Raw genomic sequence first — 25,533 nt, forward strand, 5'->3', positions numbered from 1 at the left:
AAAAGCAGTGTTTGTTGTTGTTTTAGCTTGTTATTTTAGTTTATTTTGTTAGTGTATTTTTGTATGTATGGAGGAGGCTCAGGAGGGGCGTCTATGGTGTGTTTGTGTGAGCGCATCAGGGGAGCGTGTAGCGAGTGAATGAAGGTGCTCTAGAGGGGAAATAATTGAGGGGGAAAAGGGGAAATCAATGCTTTTGTTATGAACAGTTTGACAGTATTGACTGATAGTACAGATACGGTCCTAATACAGATGTTTTAAAGTGATATTGGACGAATTGTATTTTGGGGTTAATTTGTAGGACAACTGTACAAGCACATTTTTCGACACACAATACTGACTGGATGTAGCCATGGGGACAGAGACACCCCTAGACCATATATGGAAAGCCCTGCCCCTGTACTGTGAGAAAATCAAGAAGTACCACAATTAATGGGTGACTGAGACTAAATGAGAAGTAATGCCACACTCCTGTCCAGAGTGGGGTTCTTTTGACAGGTGCGCCTTGGACCATATGTCCACATACTTAGTGCAAAGTATAAGGAGAGACCATTACAGAATAGAAGGGAGTTATTGGACCTCTGGAGAATGTTTGAGGAAACAGAGGCCCCTGAGGAGAATGGGGCAACACCTGCCAATAGTAAGAAAATGAGTGCAGAGGAGACTGGGAAGAGTGGGGAGACAAAGGGGATTTATCCGCTTGCCACGCAGCCAGCAGGATACACTAACCCAACCTATGTGTCCAGGGGGTACGATGGTGGCCGGTCCAAGCATGGCCCCATCATATATTGCACCCCCTGAGATGTCCACCCATACATGGGTAAGTGAGAGAGACCTCGAGGTGGCATTGGCCACCACACGTACAGAATTGGCATGGTTGAGAGCAGCCTGAGAAACAACACAGACGCCAGAGGTTCCAATGTTGCCACCAGGAACGCCCCCAAAGACACCCAGGGATGAAAGGAAGTCGGGGGACTTCTTGTTCAGGATTGACAGTGTGCCCATAAGAGCTGTTTGTGTGGAAAGAGAGGGAGGAACAGACAGCCTGGGGTATGAGAATGTGGGGTCGCGACAAGGGGATGAGGAGTATTGGAATGACTTAGATGACACAGAAGAAGACACAGAGGGAGGGGCCGAGCAGATATCCACGACTACACCAAGAGTGGAAAGCCTATGCGACGGAAGATTAAGGGAAAGGTTTATTTATTTATTGCATTTGGATATACGCCCAAACCCTTGGGTGTCACAGCGTAGGTTACATTCATCTTAGGCATCGTGAAAAGTTACAAACATCTTGGTAGAATAGCATTGGCAAAGAAGAAGGCAGGTGTTGTCAAGGGTGGGAAAGGAAAGGTGAAATTACAAATGCCCTTAATACATAAGGGCGCGGGCGAGACCATTATGTCTCTTTGGTGCAAATGGACAAAAACAATCTCCTCAAAGCCCTCCCCCAACTCACTGCGGAAGCGGGGAAATTGATTTATGCATTTCAAAAACATACCACAGGGGTGGCCCGAGCCATAGGGGACATTAAGCGCTTGTTAGTAGCTGCAGTGAGAGATCAGGCAGAGACAGTGTGGGTTAAAGCAGGATACCCGGAAGTGACACTGAGCAACAATACCCATGATGGGGCATCATTCAATAAGATTAGAGCTCGAGTATGGGAGGCACTGCGGTGGACGTTCCAGGACACCCCTGATTCACAATCAATAATGCAATGCACAATGGGGGACGAGGAAGACGCTGCGCAGTACATTCTCTGGTTTCAAGCTATGTGGAGAGTAGAAATGGGAAGTGCCTGGGATCAATCCACATCCTTGTTTTAATTTATTGTAAAAAGGAGGACTACCTAAGGATGTAAATAAAAAGGACTACCTAAGGAAGTGCAGAAGGCGCTCGATAAGATAGCTGGGATGGCCTGAGATTCAAAGTATAATAGTGCACCATTGTATGAGGATCAAAAGAGCGCGAGAAAGAAGGAGGCAAGCAGAGGAAGCAAAATTTGTTCCAAATAAACTAGTGAAGTTAACTGCTGTGTCGGCAGTGCCGCCTCCAGAGCAGACGGGAGAGGAAGGGTGCGTCGCCATTGCAACACAAGCAAGCATGGCAGAGGTATGGGCAGACAATGGACAAGGACAGTGGGGAGGAAACCAACAGTTTTCAGGGCTCCAGTGGCAAGGAGGGCCGCAACGAGGACGAGGTGGGTCCCGAGGGTAGAGAGGAGGGGGATTTGGTGGACAAGGACCAAGGCGTGGCGGGCCCGGGCAGCGTTGGTCATGTGGGAGGTGGGGACACTGAGAGAATGTCGCAGCAGACAGGGAGGGAATTATAATTACAATCAACAACCGTACCCAGACTAGGACAGCCCAGAGAGAGCATTTGTGTGTCCAGTACTGTCAATTACCTTACATCCACAAGGACCTGTTCAGGGAACGTCCTAAATCCCGTATGAGATTCATCAGGAATATACACATTTGCCTCTCCAAATCCCCGGCCCTTACCACCTGCCACACCAGCAACAGACCATGCAGCCACACCCATCCCGCCCCAACCAACAAGCCATGGAAAGCAGACACTAATTTGCTACTGCGTCTAACAGAGAAGCAGCTCCTTACCAGGGAGCAATGGTGCTAGGGGTGGAACCCCTTCTCGTTCCCAGGGACAGACACCTACCCCGACTAGGACAGCCCACAGAGAGCACTTGTGTGTCCAGTACTGTCAATTACCTTACATCCAGAAGAGTAACCACTGGTGGGGGCGGAGATAGGAAATAAGCAATTCATCCCACCATGTTTTTCACCGAGCCATGCATGGCTGAGGACATAAAACAGCCTTATTGCGCATCATATGAAGGGGAGGGTGACAATACCCCCAAAGCTAAAGACAGCCCAGGAAGGAGAAGAACTTTTCGTTGATGGGTCGGCACCCATTGACCAGGACACATGTGAAAAACATGTTGGGGCAGCAGTGGTGCGCCTAGAAAAGGGAGAATACGAAACACTGGTCATGAAAAGACTACCCAGGCACTATTCCGCACAAGCAGCAGAACTCGGGCCTCTGGGGTGCTATGTTACCATCTACTCAGACTCTGCCTATGTCAGCACCAAAGTGCATGCAGGTCTGTCGCGCTGGAGAGGAGGGGGTTCAGAAGAGGGGATGGATCACCAGTACAACACACGGCCTTACTTAACTCATTGATTTCTTCCCTCGCAGAGCCCTCTGTGGTGGCGGTCGTTAAATGCGTAGCGCACAAACACAACACAGACGAAATATCATTGGGAAATGCAGCCGCTAATGCAGCAGCCAAGGAGGCAGCATACCTCCCAGTACCTACATCGGCAGAATATGTCATGGTCACATCCAACATAGAGCAACACACAGGTGCATAAACAGCCCTCCCCATAGCACAAATCATCGAACTACAGCACAGGGCACCCGCAGTAGAACAAGATCTATGGCTCAAGCGTGGATGCATGCAATCACCCACGGATCTCTTGTGGAATCAACAGGCCACAGGAAGATTAATGATGCCGGTGGAGTTACTATACACAGCGTTTGAAAAGTTGCATTTTCCATCCCACAGCTCTAAACAACACATTGCAGCAGACCGAATTTACAGGAACACCTGACATATATGGTGGTCCAATGTACAACGTGTCAAGTGTTAAGTACAGGAATGACACTGAGAAATCAAGAGAGGGACATTGCCTCACCCTGTAGGTCCCTTCCGTGAGATGCATATTGACTATGCTGACATGGGAGAAAGGTGCAATGGGGCCCGATATCTAATTGTGGTGGTGTGTCCATTTTCCCGATGGGTTGAGGCTGGCCCAAGTGCCCACCCAGACGCCAAGTGTGCTGCAAAAGTTCTTTTTAGAGACGGTTATCCCCGTTGGGGAGTGTGTGTGTGTGTCGTCCTACGATCAAACAATGGGACACATTTTTTCAATGATCTCTTCGAAGAGGCGACTACTCTGTTGGGGATTAAACACTGTATGTGCTCCATTTACCACCCACACGCAAACGGGATGGTGGAGAGAATCAACTGCCTCCTCAAAAGCAGACCTTCCAAATTAGGAAACACCCTAAAAAGAATTGGGTGTACTGCCTACCCCTAGCACTGTTTCATTTACGCACACAGCCTAGTAAGGACCACCACATGTCCCCCCCACAAAATAGTGACTAGCCGACACATGCAAACACCAGTCACCAGTAAGAAGAGCATCAGATGCTCATAGAGCAACTACGATTCTGGGAGAAGAGTTCAAACAGTACCTTACCCAACTCACATTTGCGATCAGATGCATCACAAAACAGATGGCACCACCCCACACAGAGGACATGGAGACTACGACTACCCCACTGACAAACATAACCCCCACCCAACCATTGTTGCTTGGGGAATGGGGCCGTCGGAAGCTTTGTCTGAAAATGGAACAGCCCTAGGTTCCATGGGCCAAAAGTGGCGTTTTCCACCCCTCTTGCAGTAAAGATGAAGGGGCTGAGATATTGGATACACCTCTCGGATGTCCCTAGGGTACCGCAGGGCACCACACCAGGCACCCAGACAGAAAGCAACAACACTACCTCAAAACAGTAGCTCTACGCTAATCATATTTGTGCATGTCAGAATATTTACAGTACATGCATTGCTGCTAGATCACAAGCTACGTAAACTAAAACTCTCTGTAGCTCTTCCTCTTCTCCCCATCTCCTACCCTCCCCATTTTTTCCAATTTCTGCAGGTGCAACCATGATGGAGATGGCACCACTGAGAGATTCTTCAACTATAGATAGCAGTAGGAATAGAATTAGTGTTACTAGGGCCTACATTTTACGGCAATTTTCTTTACTATACTTGTGTTTGTGCTGGGGATTTGGCCATCTAAAAGAGGGGGGTGGGGGTTTAAATGGACCTGGAACATGAGTACACCCTTGAATGTTACGAGAGTAGATTTGAACGGAACAAAAATACCCTCAAATGTTACTGCATTTTTCCACAATGTAACTGCTATGCCACCTCATGCCCCCAGTGCTATTTCTATGCACTTTACAAGAACTAAAACCACCCCTACCCCCTCCCCTGATCCAAATGAAAGGATGAAAGCAAGTATATCACCACCAGCCGAGTGTCTCATAATGCAAAAGAATTATAGTGGTTATAACAATAGCCTTGTAAATAGTAGCAGCTCTCAACCCGCAATAGGCAATAAAAAAATGTTTAAATTACTAATGCCAGGGGTAAAACAAACCCTATGCAACGCGAACACTACGAGAGAGACAATACCCGTGGGAAAGAGGCCCACGCTGCGCAGTAACAGAAAGATAAAACAAGCGCGCTGACGCAAATATTATGCATATCAAGGCTTAAGAATAAATGCGGTGAGAGACATTCGCCCCCCCCGAACACTCAAACAGTTGGTACTCCCGACATGAGTGCAATGGGAAGGCGAATGACTAATGAGAGTTGCTACGTCTGCTCCTTAATACTGCATGCATCTGGGGCACCCAAGGTCTTAGTACCACAAGAAGGACCCATGATATAAACACAATGTCTGATTCACCTTGCTCTATGTAGGATCAAAGGCACTTTCCAGGCAAGCAGCGGTCATCTAGAACTCATCTATCCCGACCCCCGAAAGTGCAAAACAAGTTTCAGCAACCCTAACTGTCTCAAAGAATCACATCTGGTGATTGAAGGAGCAAGATATGTCAATAACGAATGGCAAGAACATGTGCATGCAGGGGTGATGGACTTCTGGGGCTGTCTGAGAAAATTGCAATACTAGTGGAGCAGACATACGGGCAAACATGGACCGAACATATTGCAAAGTTAACTTGGATTGCGGACCTCAGAAACCATATGAACTTGTTTTTTCAGCGAAGGGACAGTGGCTGTCGGGTCAAATGAACAATGCAACCGAACGGTTATAGTACCCGACCTCAAGAAAGGCACAGCTGGACTGATGGATTATTACTGGATCCGCGGCCAACAAGCGTACTTCCACCTCCCACCTTCTTGGAGGGGCAACTGTTAGCAAGCAATGCTGCATTCCGCCCTGCTGATCGTGCCAGAGGAGCACCTAAAGGGGGGACTCTCGTTCGAAACTCCCACTGTGCCCCCCACCCAGGAAGCTCGGCGCACAGAGCCACCACCAAACGTTTGCTTGCTGCCAGAAAAAGGGCCCCGTGATCGACTACACAGGAGAAAAAGAGCATCAAATTACATTTCCAACAACTCGTCTGAGCTGCTGGTACAAATACCTGAAAAATATAAGCTTTACATTCGGCAGAGAAATGTTTTGCATCCTTAGTACCCAGCATCCAGACAAGGGCCAATGCCAAGTGGCTCCGAATGATATGATATTTTATTTATATCGCGCTCATACACACGTTTTTACAAGAGCGACAAGGCAAGAGAGGGAAACAGGGGAGAACAAAACAACGATCTTACTAGGCCCAGTGACATTGAGAACGTGCAAGTGCAGGGGAAGGGGAAAGTGCGGAGCAGAGGAGAAAAAGAGATACATAATAATAAATAAATAGTTTGATGGGAATTAATCCAGCAGGCAAACGATACTGAACAGGGGTTCAACGTCATCAAGGTGGAAGTAAGGGCCTAGGACTTAGGACGATGCAAAATAGATACGTGTTGGACCTCCTGTCGGCAATGGAGGGCGGTGTTTGCAAAAAGATTGGGAGTTCATGTTGCTCATTCGTGCCTTCTGAAGACGCTGAAAACGGGACATTATCACATGTCATCACTGCTGTACACGTGCTAGGGGTGATCATGAAGAAAGAAGCTAGGGTCAAAGAAGACGACTGGTTCACCCTGGCCTTCAGCTGGGACCCTTCATGGCTTGGAACATTGGTGAAAATGCTGGTCCTCATCATCGTTGTTGTCCTGGTGGTCTTTTGCACATGACAATTAGGTCTCCGGTTTTGTGGCAAAGCTGTGCCTAATAGGGCAATGATGATGGTGACCATTGGGAATAGTTAAGTACCTTGTGATACAAAAGAAGTGGAGATCCAAACTGATCAAAATGATGGCCCTGCACACCACATGGTCTCCATCCCTATTGGCAATGTAGTTGATAACTTGTACCACACAACCATTGTACCTCCCCCTGATCCCGAAAACTATACAGAAGTGTGGGTGGATTTAGCGTGCAATGGAGGATACATGTACATGACCTGCATATCTGAACAGTATGCGTAGCGAGGAGAGAGTTTAAGGCATGTGTGCAGGGCATGTATGCCCAAAAAAGGAACGTCGGCATGAGACGAGCAGAAAGGCGTGCAAACGAGCGTAATATGGGGGGGATAATGTGTTATTGTAGAACAGGGGTACAAAACTGATTTTTCTGGAGGGCCGAATATACCACCCGAGTCCCATATAGTGGGCAGCACTATCAATGGTAATAAGCGCCTGATAGGCGCATTGGTGTGTGGATTTGAGACAAAAAAACATGGGTTTTAAGATGGACTTTTCATTTATCCATGTTTTACTATAACACGATACATAGATTTTTCATGCCATATCCACTTTGATTTATTTATGTTATGCGACTGAAATGAAGTAAAACTGCACATATCATGGTGCAAAGACAAAAAATAGACCACTGAGGCTTCCCACACCTGACATGATAGACTTAGTGACAACATTTCCTTAAGAAGTGTCCAGGAATCCAAGGTTCCGACTAATCCAACTGAACGTCCCATACCGCACATATCTAACACCATACAGGATAGCGAAATTTAAAAAACAAACGCAACCGAACTGCATTTGGTGCAATACAGACCTCTTCCAGATGCTGTGGGACTGCACAAAGGTGCAGTGCCTCTGGACTTAAATAAAACAGACCTGCGAAGAGGCGGGCATGTCCCAGTATGACTGTTCCCCCGGCAAATGTCTATTGGCTAGCCAAACTCAAACACACGATGAAACTCATGGACATAGCATGTGTGCTAGCCAAGAGGACCATCGCAATGGCCTGGAAAAGACCTGCTGGCCCACAATACAACACATGGTACAGAGAATTGGAGCGATGGGTGGGCGCCAAAACCCATGCTTGGGAGGGCAGTGTCGCCAGATCCACTGAAGATTCAAGTGTGGCGCTAGACGCCTGGAAGGAACTAACATGGAGCATGTTTCACCCCTCTGATAAGCCCCTGTGAACATGTCCACCCAGATGTCACTGGAACTTAACCACGGCGGCGCCTGCGATGAGGTACAAATGGTGTCCAGGTTGGGCCCCCCCGCTATCCCCTCCTCGCCACGCACGCTTCCCCCTACATTGAAAACTGTTCGCGTCAGACTAGATGGCCAACACAGAGACAGTTAATGTTTTTTTTTCTTTGAAAAGTTGTTGTTTTGTTATATGTTGCCGGCAGAATTGCAAATAACAGTATGCTAAATATGACATGCTAAAGTTGTAACCATAGCAAAATGCCAATAAAGAAATTTAAAAATAAATGACAGACTTAGTGACTGAGTGACTTTATGCCAGGCAACATTTCATCATTAAACTCGTGTGGCTGGGAGGGCCATAAATGTCCTGAAGGGCTGCATTCGGCCCGTGTGCCTCATGTTGTGCACCCCTGCTGTAGAAGTAATGAAAGGGGGGAATGTTGGGATGAAAACTAGCCTAGCCCAATCCCCCCAGGCGCTTCCAGGTAAGGCGAACACCATATGAGGTAATATAACGTACAAGGGGGAGTAATGCGCACTATCAGGCAACCTGTAGAGGCACTGCAGCGCTAAGGGTTAGATGCACGGCACTAGAAATCCATAGCCCATGACTCCATTTTGTATTATGCCCAAAAAGGATAAGATGGTTTGCGTTCTCTGCTCACTAGGCCCAATTCCTGCAAGAAAGACTGACTCTGCAGTGCCCCAGTCCCATGAAAGTCCACTTCTCCCTCGTTCCTCCAGTGTTGGGAATATTTAGTATCTTCCAAAGGAATACGCCCTGCAAGAGCATGCGACAACACCAGGCTCTGTGCTGCGTCCATTCATCTCCACTAAACTGCCATTAGGCCTATAACCCCCCCCCCCCCATGCCAGAGCCAGCCCCATACCACTGACCCGACCCCCACACCTTTGCATTCCCTGATAAGCAAGCAACCCCCCTGTCCCAACACAAATCAAGTGTTCACAGAGGAGAGGATCTAAGCATGCGCGGCTCTTCAAACCCCGGGTGAGGACCTTGAGTGTGAGAACTGCGGTATCAATGAAGCCCTGAATGTGGGGGTCAGCGTGGCTGTATTTTATCCTCCTTTCACCCTGGCACCATTTCATGTGCTGCTCAGGTACCTGCCACAATGAATTAATTACCAGGCTTAGCATGTTTAGTTTAGAGAGAAACAATGTATTAATGTGTGCCCCAACATTCACTGCGAGGATGAGCCCAGCAGACCCACGTGGATCCAGACGACAAGAAAGAACTAACCAATTACTTCCTGGCATCCTCTATGGAACAGGCTCATGTGTAGGGTAGTAGGGTACCTCCAATCAGTGGCACCCAATTGTACAGTATATTATGACGTGTGGTTTTTTAAGCCCCTGTTTGTAACTGTAAGAATCAGAGCACTCTCCAGCAGCAGAGTCCGTTGCTGATATTTGTATTCTGTACAATTAAACCTTGTTATTCTTGCAATGCTATCTCCTGGCCTATTTCCCTAGTGGGGTGTCTTTATTCTGGAGTGTATGAAATAAGAAACTTGCCTGCATTGTATTCTAATGCTCTTTAAGGCACATTCCCAAATACCCAGAGTTAATGTCACATAAGTATGTTCCATGGCACCAGTTGCCCTGGGGAGTCAAAAGTAGCACCTCAATATCACTGATATGAAGGTAACCAGGCCATTCAAAATTACAAACCAGAGCTATATACGACATAGCTTCTAGGAATTTGGAACCCTGCTGTAGAAAATCTATACTCCACTATCACTGCCCCTCTGATATAGCGATAGCAACGCTACAAGTTTATGTGACACTTTACAGGGGAAAATGAGAAACATGTTGCTCTGTAACTTTTGACATTCATTAAAAGGTGCCCTAATTTGGCAAGCAACTTAACTTATCTAGTCACATCTAACACTCATGAAATTTGATGATATCCCACTGACATTTAAACAGAGTTGAAAATAGGTGTTTTTTGCATTGGGTTTTCATAGGCCCAAAAGAAATGTCCTTTCGAGAAGCATACTTTGAAATTGTGCACTTCGATTTTTGGCAAACACCTAGCCATTGCCAGGGACTGGTGGATGTCAGAACCCAACCTTCCTCAACCGCTTCACAATCCACCAATTAGCACTCTCACCCCAAAGACTGTAGGAGATGTGGTGCCAGATTCATCCACAGATTGGGATCATACTTGCAGACAAGACTGGTGCAGGAGAAATTATTATAAAAAGATCACTTTCAGGTAACAATAACACTAATCAAATGTATAATGCGATTTATCCAGATCCGCTTCCAAGCACTGTAATAACTGGTATCAGCAGGGGAGTTGCTAGGTCTGGAAAAGACCCGGGGCTAAGCTGATGTCGGAACTGGGGGCTAGCTAGTATTTTGGCTGTAGCTCCTGAGATTCTATCCGGAGCTACAACCAAAAGATCAGGGGCTATATAGCCCCCTTAGCCCCCCCCCCCCTCTAGCAACGCCCCTGGGTATCATTATTGCGCACTGAGTGGGCCGACCGAGTTTGTCAACTCATGTTGAATGACATTGTACTGATCCAGAGTGTTGAGCGAGCTACTTGATCAGATACAGTTTGACGTGAATACTGCAGAAACTGTAGTACACACTGTACGAATGCTACAGCTAGGAAACCATTAACTACATATAACAAAAGTAAGTTCTGTAATATTCTGCAGTGCACTAAAACTACATTAGATACTGAAGTATAATAGAGAAGCAATGTATGTATTATAGTTGCTAAAAGAAATGACTGCATTTTAGCTGCGAGTACCGTAACATGTAATATACATTTGCACAATTATCACAGAAAAGAAATTATGAACTGCAGTACTTATTACAATTGTGCAGTTCTGTATGATACGGTACACTACCGGATACGGTACAATTTATGGAAGCATAATAGAGGCGCAATTAATGTATTACTGGTTCTACTAAAAATTACTGACATTTAATCTGTGTATACTGTAGTAAACTATGCCAATAATATGTACAAATGTTGCAGTACCCAAACCATACACTAGTGTTAATCATGAAACACAGAATTGTACAGCTTACTACTGAAATATAGTGTAGGACAGACATACTGGAGTGTAATATAGACTATTTTTCAGGGGACGTGGGGTTGGGGGGGGGGGTTGTATTTAGCATTTTCTCCTCAGCAGTTACTTTCAATGCAGATTATTAATGAGCAGCAGAAAAGAAAACAGTTTTCCCCAAATCAAGTATCACTCCCAAGCCCCCTCCCACCATTTATTACAAGGGGCTGGATTTACCTTTCTATCACTTCACGTCCTCTTGTGCCCCCTCCTGTGCTTCTGTACAACCTGTGGCACACCAGATATTGTGGACTGCACTCCCATGATCCCTCGCTATTGTATTTGCTACTTAGAGCTGATGGGAGTTGTAGTTCAAAACATCTGACGAAGCAAAGATACAATTAGTCCCTCAGGTTCTTCTTTTTTTTTTTTTTTTAGGACGTATGCCCTGAACGCTTCAACCTCTGACTGTTTCCTGAAAAATAAACCGTTCAGGTGGCACTTGTGACTAGTCACTAATAAGCCGTGGACTCTATGCTGCCCATTGCTCCCACTAGGGCTCTAATCTATTAACTCTTCGCTCTCTGGGGATCATCCAGGTCTCTCCTTAGAAGTCACCGCCCTCCAGGAGACATGGTCCCTCCCCAAAAAGGAGGTCCCTTCGCCCCTAAACTGACAGGGTCCTAGTCTCTTCTTTCCGGTAAGACTTGGCATGGCCCTCTCCACGGGAGAGTACGGTTTCCTACCATGACTGTTCGCCTCCCCTGCAACGCTGCTGGTGGTGGTGGAGATGCAATATATCCTGAGCCCCTACACAGAGCTCCATTTGCGATTGGTGACAAACACTGCGCACGCAGAGTACGAAGGGACGACCGCCGCTGTGCCCCGGAACCCCTGCCCCACTCCCAGCTGCAGCAGCCGCACTCACTCACCCCTTCCATAATGCTGCCATCGATCTCTAGCATATACTCGGCGGACATGGTGGCCCCAGTTGCTGCGGCTCTGGGCGGGATGATGAGATCGGGTCTGCGTGTTGCGGGGTTCGCCGTTGAGGGAAACGTGCTACAAGAGAAAACGCATGGAGTCAGTAACGGGGCGAGGATGCGGCCCTATAGCATAGCTCTCAACTCACACGCTTTTGGCGGGTGTCACCCGCCTTCTAAACAGCTGACTCACCCGCCAAGCCTCAGGCATGCCCATTCATTTCAATGGGCCTCTCACCCGCCAAAAATAAAATCGGGTGTTTTCACCCGCCTTTGTGACACAAATGGTTGAGAGCTATGCCTATAGAAGAACATGACCAATTCCAATACTGGACCCACACTCGGCACTCCCGCCCACCGCGGCGCCTAAACGCGGAGACTCTCAGATGGGTGGGAGCCGAGACTTACACTCTCGAGAAGCGAAGGTAGTGGCGGAGAACAGAGAACCGGGAGAGCAGACACAGATCGTAAATGCGCATGCGCACAACGTACACGGCATGGCCTAAACGCCAAGGCGCTAATCACAAGCCCTGCGGCTGGCAGCCCATCGCTACCACGGCCTGCAGCTTGATAGACAGGCGATAGAGCACCACTCACGGGCACCGCAGCTTAGGGCCTCCAGCCAGCGAGGGTACAGCAAGGGCCAGCTCCGCATCACCAAAGCTAGGGCATACAGTCGAGCACCGATATTGCATGCAGCAACGGCTAGGCTAGCGGGGCACTGGGCCTGCAGCATGGCAAACCCTGTCAGCGATTATTATGATAAAGCACCATATGTTAAAATCCAAGGAGTGAAACCACAGAAAACATTCAGGATCTGAACCAGGGCCAGGTAAAATGCCCAGTGGCTGACACTCGACCTTCTAGAAGAACGTAAACAGTTGTACTGCTCAGTGTGGGTCGGTTTTTGTAGGCCAATGTGGAGCGTGCTGGAAAGGGAACTCAAAATTTTGTCAGCGAGGGGGATCCATGGGCAGTAGTCATGGCAGACAAGTAATGGGCATGTAAACGGTGATAAAACACAGGGCTAAAATAGCATTGTTTTTGTAGAGTTTACTTCATAAAATATCACATAATAAAACACCCCACCTGGCCATATATACATAATTTCACTAACACGTTGAACATAAACTACTGTTTTTGTTCAACATGTTAGTAGAATGATCTAAATATGGTCGGGTAGACAACTTTTAAAAAACATTTTAAGTAAAGGATGTCACTTCGATCAAACATGACCTACAATAACACACTTGCAGACGACAGAGGCATTCCAAAGAAGGGTGCCTGTACAAAGCACAAAGATGAGCAAAAGTGGTCAACCGGTTTTACAGTGTAAAAAAGTACATATTCCAGGGACAAAACAAACAGAAACAATGTATATGAGAAAACAGCCTACTTACAAAGGTAACATTAACCTAAGGGGACAAGTGCTTCAAACTAAAGAGGAGTACTGCATAACTATATAAAATTAAATTATTAAGTGTTATTGGAGGGAGTGGTGGGGTCAGGTAGGGAGGATGGGCAAGAGAGCAAGGGAAGCTCCCTCTTTAGCATGTAAGTAAAGTTTCAGCCAAGCTTTAGAGATCCACATTTGGGCTGGCTTTGATTGTGATGGGCAAAGGGTTCCATGGAAGCAAGTAGGGAGAAAGCGAGAGAAGGCGTGTGGCATTGGACTGAGGTTGAGTGCAGAGAATGATCAGAGGGAACAAGATGTTGAGTGAACAGAGTTAGAATCAGACCGGTACTGGGGAGCATGAGCAGTGATAGCTTTGTAGACTAGGACAAGAAACTTGAAAAGGGATCAGTTGTGTATGGCGAGCCAACCAGAATGTTGTTGGTAAGTAGAAATGAGGAGAATCTGTGTAGGATGTAGAGAGTGCATGTAGCAAAGTTGAAGGAGTAGAGAGGAAGGCCAAGGAGTATGCTTGAGCAGTAGTCAAGTTTGCTAGTAGAGTTTTCGTAGAGTGGGCGTCAGCGCCGGGGCGTTACGTAGGCCGGTTTGTGTCCGGATTGTGGACCATTGTTACCCCTCTTGTCTGGCTTCCTCTTTGTGTGCTTTTTGCCTCCACATACTTAGGTAGGACCTCTTTGGTTTTGTTCCTAGACTTCTCTCGTTCCTTTGGTTCTCGTCTCGTGCCGAGATGTGCCCAAGGGACATGTTTTGGACTCGGAGGACACCTTGAATGACAACACTGCCGGCCCACCAGCTATTGCCAAGGGTGTGCCCATGCAATCCTTAGTTGCTTCACTCCTAGATACACACTCATTGGTGTCACATGGGGTACAAGTAGAAGATCTGCTGGCACAGTCTGGGTATGATCTCATGGCAATCACAGAGTCATTGCTCAGTGATTGCATATCGAACAAGGCCACCCTGGCTGTCCCCCCAGGCTATGTCCTATTATGGGTTGTTAAAAGGGGGGGTTGCCCTTCGACTGAAAGACACACTTCAGTATCATCTTTGTCCACATGAGCCCTTGGAGGAATGTGAATCATTGGTGGTTAAGATCAAGATCAATGACAATACTACAAAAAACTTTTTGGTTATTATTTCTCTCATGCGCCCTTGCTGTTCGAGAAGAAGAAAACAAGTGACCCTCCTCTTGATTTTGTAAAAGATTAGTATCTTTTATTTAAACATTTTCTAGTACTCTTTACTTAGTAGTACTCTTTACTATGCCCTTTGTGATAACACGTGTTTCGACGAACACACCGTCTTTTTCGAATCAGGGCTAGTCATTCAACATTTGCAAAACAAATAAATGATTTACATTTTCAAAGGTGAGCCCAATTATATATGCCCAAGTACAAATGAATTATTACATTTGAAAATCATGCATTAATTACATTTTGCATTCATTGGGTTTGCCATTGAGGGAGGGGTGAAGGGTAGGAGTGTGACGGAGAATACGAAAAACACACAAACAAAGAAAAAGAGAAAAATATTCACAATAAAAAAATGTTAGTAGTTACTGTCACATTGATCATTTGAACATATTCCACAAATTTTCATGAAGTACTGGTAAGTACTGGTATCGTTTAAATCCTCTTACCTAATGGTTCCTGTTTAGATCTCATATTTCTTATATTAATCTCTGGTTTGGATTCAAATAATTGTGTTTTTTCAGTCATGGGTTAAATCCCTGCAAATGAAAACCTCATAACGATGGGAACCGACTCAGTTCATGTGACACACTGGTTTTCTCTAATTCTATTGGGTATCCCCTAATGTATTGAGTTAAAGCAGTGTTTAGTTGCTATTTAATTAAATAACCAAGGTTACCCAAAATATTAATTGCCATAGCATGTTTGCTAATGTATGTCCCTTTTGAAAGATGAATGAAAACTATGCCATATTATGTGACGGCAAAGGATGCTCTTGTATACATAGTCCGAGTAGAGCAATGAGTGCTCTACTAAACAACGTTAGAAAAAGTAACAATATTACATGCGGTTCGTTTCGAAAATAGTTTGCTTTTCTAATTTTGGCTTGTTCGGTTCACGCATCTACATGCGGACCCACGTGTCTCCTTAACTACTGTTGCTGCCCCCGCGGGAGACCCTCTTACACGCTTACCTGCAGCAGCGTGTCTTGTTCCAGTTAGTCCTCGTGTTTTTGCTGTCTCACTGTTGACATTAACTAGTAATGGTTGCTAAGCTACCTAGTCCTACTTCTATGCTGACTATGATCGCCATGTTTGGTGTTTTCCTAATAGTACGAACTCAATGTTTGGTACAAAGTCCTTTTACGGGTATGCAGAGTTCTTTGATAAAATCATAACTGATGCACCCAAATTAAATGGTGTGAAAATTAGTGCCTTGTGGTATGCTGACGATCTTGTCTTAGTTTCAAAAACACCTAGTGGCTTACGTAACCTTCTGTCGGCTCTTTGTCATTACTTTAAAGAAAATGAATTGATAATGAACACCGTTAAAACACAGATTGTCACGTTTGTTCCTAAAGGTTTACGCAAGCATTTGTTAGATTGGCAAATCGAGGGCATCCCCATAAAGATGGTTCCAAATTATGTTTATTTGGGTCTTATTTTTGATGGCTGTCCTGCACTAGAATCGCATCTGAAAAAAATTAAACAGAAGCTAACTATGGCAATTTGTCAAACACGCTTTATTGTTTCAAAATATGGTACATTTTCAATCAATGCTGCCATTACATATTGGAACCAGAATGTTGTAGCAACTATCCTTTATGGTCTTGAAACGCAAATCATTCCCATAGGTTTTCTTAATTTATTAGAAGCCAAGTTCTGGCGTGCAATTTTACATCTACCACAATGTGTCCCTGGTGCGTTGCTGCGCTATGAACTAGGCTTAATATCCTTAATGGCCCTACACAATTGGCGACTATGTGCCTTATTTCGTAAATGCTTGCTATCCATACGTGATAACTCTACATTATCCTCCATTTCCAGTTATCTACTTAACTCATCAGAAACATTTCCAAAAAATTGGTCCACAAGTATTTTGAGGATTATGTTGAACGCGGATATATCACTTGATCTGCTCGTGTTCCATCCGGAAAAAGCAAAGAAGAAAGTGTATATGATGGACTGGATTGACACTAGAGCTCAATGCTTAACTTACAAAGACTTTGATTCTGCAATATTTGGCCCTAAACGATACAGAGAAATTGCATCCTATCTATGTTTGGCTCCATCTGCTGCTATTAGAACTGCTACCTTACGGTTGCGACTCAACATCTGGCCCACTCGTGAGGTTAAAACAAGAAAGAGGCAAATTTCCTCAGATCTTAACTGGTGCAGGTTCTGTAAAAATGCCGCTATTGTCGAAACTCTGCAACATATAATATTGGACTGCCCAGCCCTCATGAGCTTGAAAAGTGTTCATTTTGTGAATCATTTTGCGTATTTTGCACAAATTGACCCGAGAAACAGATGGGCCGCCTTGGCAGCAACTGAATGTATGAGCATAAGAATTGCCACTATTAATTTTTTAAAGGCTTTGAACATGGAATGAATTCGGTGCTACACTGTCTGTTTTATAATGTCAAACTTGTCTGTAGATATTTTATCATATCATGAAAATATTTTACCAATTTTGTCAACTCATGAATTTAACTGGCTGATTCTTTTCTATTGTGAATTTGAAGTATTTTTTTTTGTTACTGTCTATGTTTATGAATTTTTCTATGCAAAAATTGAAAAAGTTGATGTAAATTCAACTATATTCAATAATAAATAAGTAGCGTTCTTAAAAAAAAAATAATAAGTAATAATAAATAAGGTATGCAGAGTTAAATTAAAAGTGTCTCTCCTGTGTGCACATGTCTAAGTAATTAATTGCATAATTTAGATGCAATTTGTTTAATCAATCCGCGAAATGGATTTCGATACATCCTAGACGTGATTGGAAGTTTTACCTTAACCATTTAAATCTAATCTTTCTACAATGTTGTAATCGATCGCATGTCAATTATTGCAGTTCTAGTAAATATTGATTTCATGCCTTTGGATTAGTCCTTCTATTTCACTGATGCTCGTGCATCAAAACTTAATAGAGAAAGTACCCTTAAGAAAACTGAATCCAAACCAGTGGGAAGAGAAGAAATAAATAAATTTCATCACTAACTATTGTGCGAACAATAAAGTATTGAGAAACATTTTGAGAAAGAACTGGCACTTGCTACAATTAGACCCAAATGTGAAGAAATACATAGGAGAGAACCCGACTTTGATCTACAGACGTGCGAAAACCATCAAAAACATTCGGAGTCCTTACTTCCAGAAGTCAGAAAAGAAAATCCCATCACATGGCTTTCACCACCAACAGGTTTTCATAAATGTGGCACGTGTTCAATGTGCAGACATGCATTAATCAACACATTGATCTTCAAGGATACATATGGTATAACCGAAAGAATTGTAGACTCCATTAACTGTAAGACCAGGTTTGTGGTCTATGCAATCATTTGCCACTGTAAGAAAATCTATATAGGCAGCACAATCAGAGAACTCAGGACCAGAATTAGGGAACATTTGTCACCCATTGGAAGTCAGGATATTAATCTACTCCTGGCTCAACACTGGCAAAAAAACCATCAACTAATAGACAAACAACAACTTAAATTCATAGGTCTCAAGAGAGTGACTCTAGGACCAAGAGGTGGAGATCATGAAGCGAAACTCAGACAAGAGGAAGCAAAATTGATATGTAAAATTCCCGCGGTAGAAAGAGGTCTAAATTCAGACCATGAAATGGCCTCTTTCTTATAAAACTAAATGTCTGTAATCATTAACATGCCAAAAAGATTTTTCAGTGTGAACCAAGATGTATGTAACCAACTAACGATTATGCATTATTATTTTTCAATAACATAAGCAGAAAACATAGATGGCAAGCTGAACGGGATAGGACAGACTAGTACTGTTATTGGATGTTCTAAATAATCGTAAGTAGGGAATCAATGATGTCACGTTGACAACGTCTTGTGACATTATATTTAAATCATCAACAAGTCTTGAGTATTCAACAAACTTTCCTTGTTAAGGCTCACATTAGACTAGCACCTATACATTTTATTGTACGAAAAAAGGGGTTTGTAAAAATCTCAATTAACAGCTTTTTGAAAATACATTAATCAATAAGGGCAAAATGCAACTGTAACATTGCATATCCATGCTATTTGCCCAAAAAATGGCTGTGGTCAGTGAAATAGAAGAAGGACTAATCCAAAGGCATCAAATCAATATTTAATAGAACTGTAATAATTGACATGCAATCGATTACAACATTGTAGAAAAATTAGATTTAAATGGTTAAGGTAAAACTTCCAATCACGACTAGGATGTAGCAAAATCCATTTCGCGGATTGATTAAACAAATTGCATCTAAATTATGCAATTAATTACTTAGACATGTGCACACACGAGAGACACTTTTAATTTAACTCTGCATACCCGTAAAAGGACTTTGTACCAAACATTGAGTTCGTACGATTAGGAAAACACCAAACATGGCGATCATAGTCAGCATAGAAGTAGGACTAGGTAGCTTAGCAACCATTACTAGTTAATGTCAACAGTGAGACGGCAAAAAACATGAGGACTAACTGGAACAAAACACGCTGCTGCAGGTAAGCGTGTAAGAGGGTCTCCCGCGGGGGCAGCAACAGTAGTTATGGAGACACGTGGGTCTGCATGTAGATGCGTCAACCGAACAAAACAAAATTAGAAAAGCAAACTATTTTCGAAACGAACCGCATGTAATATTGTTACTTTTTCTAACGTTGTTTAGTAGAGCACTCACTGCTCTACTCGGACTATGTATACAAGAGCATCCTTTGCCGGCACATCATATGGCATAGTTTTCATTCATCTTTCAAAATGGACATACATTAGCAAAACGCTATGGCAATTGATATTTTGGGTAATCTTAGTTATTTAATTAAATAGCAACTGAACACTGCTTTAACTCAATACATTAGGGGATACCCAATAGAATCAGAGAAAACCAGTGTGTCACATGAACTGAGGCGGTTCTCGTCGTTATGACGTTTTCGTTTGCAGGGATTTAACCCATGACTGAAAAAACACAATTATTTGAATCCAAACCGGAGATTAATATAAGAAATAGGAGATCTAAACAGGAACCATTAGGTAAGAGGATTTAAACAATACCAGTACTTACCAGTACTTCATGAAAACATGTGGAATATGTTGAAATGACCAATGTGACAGTAACTACTAACATTTTTTCTTGTGAATATTTTTCTCTTTTTCTTTGTTTGTGTATTTTTGGTATTCTCCCTCACACTCCTTCCCTTACCCCTCCCTCAATGGCAAACCCAATGAATGCAAAATGTAATGAATGCATGATTTTCAAATGTAATAATTCATTTGTACTTGGGCATATATAATTGGGATCACCTTTGAAAATGTAAATCATTTATTTGTTTTGCAAATGTTGAATGACTAGCCCTGATTCAAAAAAGACGATGTGATCGTTGAAACACGTGTTATCACAAAGGGCATAGTAAAGAGTACTAGAAAATGTTTAAATAAAAGATACTAATCTTTTACAAAATCAAGAGAAGGAGGGTCACTTGTTTTCTTCTTCTCGAACAGCAAGGGCGCATGAGAGAAATAGTAACCAAAACGTTTATTGTAGTATTGTCATTGATCTTAACCACCAATGATTCACATGCATTGTTAAAGCCAAAACGGAGTTGAGGAACCGGAACTCTGTTGTTACAATCCCATGCGACTGTGAAATAGTTAACTATCAGCAACACAAAAGGGCGCTGAGGTCCATCTTTAGGGAAACCCCAACAAGAAAGGTTCCTCAGTAATTTTCTAATGACAATACTACCCTTACAGTTATTCTCATTTAACATCCACCTCGTAACATATCCATGTTCGGGGGAACACATTTTACATCTGCTTAGCAGTGTTACGAGCATTAAAGCCCCTGTGGTCTTGTTGGGTGACTTTAACCTCTGGGCTAATGTCCCCTCTGATAAGGTCGCTCAATCACTGTTGGCTGCTCTTTCTGCCATTGGCTACCTGCAACAAGTCACCAAGCCTACTCACGTTGGAGGGCATATCCTTGACTGGGTTTTATTACATGGAGTCTCTGTCTCTGGTCCAGTTAGCACTTTATGTCCCTGGTCCGATCACTCCCTGCTTACTTTTTCCATCACGCTGCCTGCTGTGTCTCTAAGAGTTGACGTTAGACCCAGACATTTTGTCACGGCTAGAGCCTTTAAAAAAACTCACTCCTTATAGACTGTCTCAGGAGCTCGAACACAAGAAATGTGCAGAACTTTGATAGTTCATCTGCTATCTCAGCGCATATTAAAACTACACTTGACTCAATCATTGAGGACCTCGCTCCTATCAGTATCAGGCGCATTAAGACCGAAACACTCACAAAGCATTGGTTTAATGATAATATTCTCACCCTCAGGCACTGCAAGCGAGCAGCAGAGCGTGCCTGGTGGAAACAACGGTCTCCACCTTTGTTAGCTGAATACAAATGTGCTGTAAAAAAGTTTCAACCCGCTGTTATTTTGGCAGAATCTGCCCATTATAACAATCGCATTGTCCAAGCAAAATCCAGTTCCAAGGAGCTTTTCTCGATCCTTCGGGACTTCAATTCTAATACGCAGACTAACTCTCAGGCCCCTTCGAGACTCCACACGGTGTCAAACCATTCATGATGCCTTTTCTTCGAAAATTGCCTCTCACTTGGAGGCTAGTGCCTCATTACAGACCAATGTCACGCAGGTCCCCTTACCGCCAGCATCAGCTTGAATGACTTGCGCCACATCGGATCAGCCGAGCCTTAAGCAGCCTCTACTAGCGGCCTCCGAGCGGCCTGGCTCTAGCCTGGTGTCACCAGTATCACTGCCTCTTCCTTCATCGCAGTCGGGTGTCGCTGACAAGACCCCACTCCAAAGTGCTCTTTTTCTTTCACCCCCTGCACAGTATCTGAAGTGACCAAGATTATTCTCCACATGAAGCTACCCTCATGTTAGGGCGATGCTTGCCCCTCCAGGTTTCTAGTGCAATGTCTTGATACCATCGGTCCATGAGTGACTAAACTGATTAATCAGTCCTTTCTTGAGTGTCGGGTACCCACCAACCTTAAGGAAGTTTGGATCACCCACTTGCTCAAGAAAGCCAATCTCGACCCACTCCTGCCTAAGCACTATTGCCCGATTACTAATGTCCGTTTTTTACTTAAGGTAATGGACCAGGTGGCCTACCTTCAGTTACAAAAATTCATCGAGGACAATGCTATACTGGGGCCTCGCAATCCGGTTATCGGGCCTGTCATGGCACAGAAACTGTCATGCTTGATTTAAAATCTAATTTGGCACCTATTATCGATCACAGCCATCCAGCACTTTTTATGTTGCCTGCTCTCTCGGCCGCTTTAGATTTATTTGGTCGACCACAAGCTCTTGGCATCCAGGCTGCAATCCCTTGTTGGCTGCGCTGAGTTAACCACACAATGGTTGGTCTCCTTTCTGGGCCCCCGCAATGCTCTTGTTGTCATCCACGATGACTCCTCTAGTCCTTCCTTGCTGACACAAGGTGTTCCTCAGGGATCTTCTTTATCTTCTACACTTTTCAACATTTATATCCTTCCTCTTACTGCTTGATGACCTGGGTGTCTTGTATACCAACTATGCTGATGACACCCAGGTCATCCTTGAGCTCTCTGGCTCTTAATCTGTTGACTCGAAGGCTATTACTGCTATTTACTCTGTTACTCTATTGTTCACTCCTGGATGACTCAGAACTCCATGGCTTTGAACACGGGCAAAACAGAAATCCTCATAGCCAGCTCCAGTCTTAAGCTAAAGAATCTCTCTGCCGATTATGCTTCATTTCTGATTGCCAACATTTCCATCCCTGTTGTCCAAAGCGTAAAAACGCTCGGTGTCACCATTGATGCTGCACTCCCCATGCGATCTCATTTGGCCAAAACGCGCGGCATTGCATCACTGAAGCCCAGAACAAATTGCACTGGCTGCCCAATAGGCACAGGGTCTCTTTCAAGATCCTTACACTCACGTTTAAGTGTCTGAACGCCATTGCACCCAGTTACCACCTGGAACGCATTCAGTGATATGTCACAGGACGACCTCTCAGGTCAGTTGAACAGGCTAGGTTCTGCCAGCCTCGTTTTCGTCTTGCCAAATTTGGGAAAACCAAGTTTGATGTTATTGCCCCAGTCATGTGGAACTCTATCCCACTTCACCTCAAGTCCTCCACTTATTTGGTTGACTTCAAAAATAACCTGAAGACCTTCCTCTTCACCGCTCCTTAGCTTTGCTTATTTCAGAACTTGAAGCCTCTCTGTCCATCTCTGACTGTGTTTCTGTTTTGTTTTGTGTGCGCTGTGAGGCCTGCAGGCAATTTGTCGCTTTATTAAGAATTTAAATAAATAAATAAAAGGATCCATTTTCTAAATGTTGAGAAGGTTAATATGAGCAGTAACTGCAGTTATAGTGCTCTATTCTTGCAGTGAGAGGTCACTATCAAAGAGGACCCCAAGATTGTGAACCTTGCGCACAGTAGCATGAAGGTCAGGTGGGAGAGGGAAGGGTACGGACGGAATTGGAAGCGCGGAGACAGATGATTTCCGGTTTTTATAAAGTCAGCATGTGGCAGCGGAGAGCCATCCAGTGATGAATTGAAGTGAGACTGTTCATTATCCGTTCCAAGATGGCTGTTTGCTGGAGAAAAAGGAGAACAAAAATTAAGGGTCATCAGCAAAAAGTTTATAGTGAAAGCCTAAGGATGATATACATCTTCCTAAGGTAGCAGTATGGAGGGTGAAGAGCAGAGGTTCAAGGACTGAACCTTGGTGGACACAGACAGTGAGGGGGGTGAGTTCAGGTTTGGAAGTTAAAGGATCGACCTTCCAGATAGGCGATCCAGCCGAGAGCACACTTCCGAAGACCAAGGTCCTCGCGAGAGGCATGGTTGACTGTGTTGAAAGCGGCAGAGAGGTCCAAAGGGATGAGCATAGAAAGTATGAAGCCAGACTGAAGTGGATTTCTAAGGCCATTATCCTCAAGGTATTTAGTGATCCAGTTGAAGACCACCTGCTCAAGAATCTTTGAACAATGGGGATGCAGGAAACTGGGTGATAGTTTGCTGGGACATTTAGATCAGCAGAGGATTTACTCAATAGAGATAAGAAAGTAGAAGAGTGCAACCGGGAGAGAGTGGTTCAAGATCTCGGCGAGATGAAAGCAAGTGATTGAGACTAAGTCTTTTACCATTTGGGGAGTAAAAGGGTCGATATGAGCACAAGATGGGTTTGCACTGTAAAGGATGAGTTCTAATTCAATAGGATAGGTAGGGGCAAAGTAGTCAAGAGGTAGGGGCAGAGATGGTGGACATAAGGAGGGTTGGGGAGGGAGAGAGGAGGGCTGCGAGAATGACATGAATTTTAGAGGAAAAGTAGTGAACAAAGTCATTAGCAGTAAGGCAGGAAGTGATGGATATTAGCCTAAGTGGTCTGAGCAAAGCTGCAAGAGTAAATTAATGTTTGTGGAGAGTGATTGCAAAGGGAGGAGATCAGGTTTGTGAAGTAGGATGATTTAGCAGAGTCCAGTGCAGAGGTGAGTGCAGTAAGGGAATTTTTGTAGGGTAAGGGTAGGGCAAGGGTCCCTAATTTGCACCATGGTCATAGGTCATGGTGTATGTTTGTTTTGAGGGTGCGAATTTCTGAGGTGATCCAAGGCTGAGGACAGGGATTAGAAGGTGTGGATTTGAGAGCAGGATTGTGTTGGTCAAATTGAATCGTAAGTGCATAGTGACGAAAAGAAAAAGCACGGTCAGTGGAAGAGGCATGATTAGGGGAGAGAGACAGGAGGGAGGGGGCAAAAGAGTACTGCCTGAAGTTCCTCTTAGTCATTGAAGAGGGGAGAGTAGGAGTGCAGCGTTCGAAATTGAGAGGAGCTGTGAGCTATTTAGCTCCTGCTTCTAGCATGGTAGGACCTGGTTAGCTTGAAACCAACATCTACTAGGAGTTACCTTCGGCTCCTAGGGTCAACTGGTGCCTTCCAAACATGTAAATCTAACATTTACTTTGAGTATTTGAAAATGGTAATAAATAAGAATTGGAACACCTCTAATATACATTTATTTAAACACAATGGTGCATACAAAATGGACACAAACTTAAAGGAGCATCTCTGGTAGCTCCTGGTTACCCTGCAGTAGCTCCTGTCTACAGGGTGATGCCCCACACTTAGGAGCTGGTTTTAGCTCCTGCTCATCGAATCTCAATTTTGAACCCTTGAGTAGAAGGTGTAGGGATTAAGATGTTAAAGTGAACAAAGGAGTGATGAGAGGAAGAGGGATCAATGGAGAGGTATGAGCAGGAGAGTGAATTGGAGAGAAAGACCAGGTCTGAGTGGATAGGCTGATAATAGATTGAGTAGAGGGAGTGGTAAGAAAGGAGGCATTTAAATTCTAGGCAGGTGGCTGCAGAGGTCTTGGTAAGGTTAAAGGCCCTCACGTGACAATGGGGATGTCAGTAGGAAGTGACACCATGAGAACGTTCAGATCAGGGAAGGAGGAGTTGAGAGGATCAGGGGGGTCGATAGAGAACCAAAACAGGGCGAGGAGTAGGTGGAAAGAGTTGAACAGTGGCATATTCAAAAGAGGTGATTCCAAGATGGCTGCGATGCTGGGCGCACCGTAGCCACCGCTCTTCCATCTCACGGGACTTCAACATACATTTTAAAGCACTTGCAAGCCCTCCCCAGGCTTAAAAAGCAAAATTACAGCGCCTGGACCCTGTATAAGAT

General features: G+C 44.4%; 1 protein-coding gene across 3 annotated transcripts in view; it reads right to left on the reverse strand.

Annotated features, from left to right (window-relative positions):
* The window catches only part of RTCA (RNA 3'-terminal phosphate cyclase), a 225,437-nt gene extending 212,662 nt beyond the window's left edge, over positions 1-12,775 (reverse strand). Inside the window, exons 1-2 of one of the 3 annotated variants that reach the window (XM_069641582.1) lie at positions 12,630-12,775; positions 12,171-12,300 (exon numbers count right to left, since the gene is read on the reverse strand). In XM_069641582.1, coding sequence (XP_069497683.1) covers positions 12,171-12,300; positions 12,630-12,700 — 201 coding nt within the window. In that variant the 5' untranslated portion in view covers positions 12,701-12,775. Of the gene's footprint in view, positions 1-12,170; positions 12,348-12,522 lie in introns of all 3 variants that reach the window. The other 2 variants (XM_069641584.1, XM_069641583.1) reach the window with 2 other exon arrangements.
* Positions 12,776-25,533: the final 12,758 nt, after the last annotated feature.

The sequence above is a fragment of the Ambystoma mexicanum genome, chromosome 1q (assembly GCF_040938575.1).
Source record: "Ambystoma mexicanum isolate Mex_15411 chromosome 1q, UKY_AmexF1_1, whole genome shotgun sequence".
NCBI lineage: Eukaryota > Metazoa > Chordata > Amphibia > Caudata > Ambystomatidae > Ambystoma > Ambystoma mexicanum.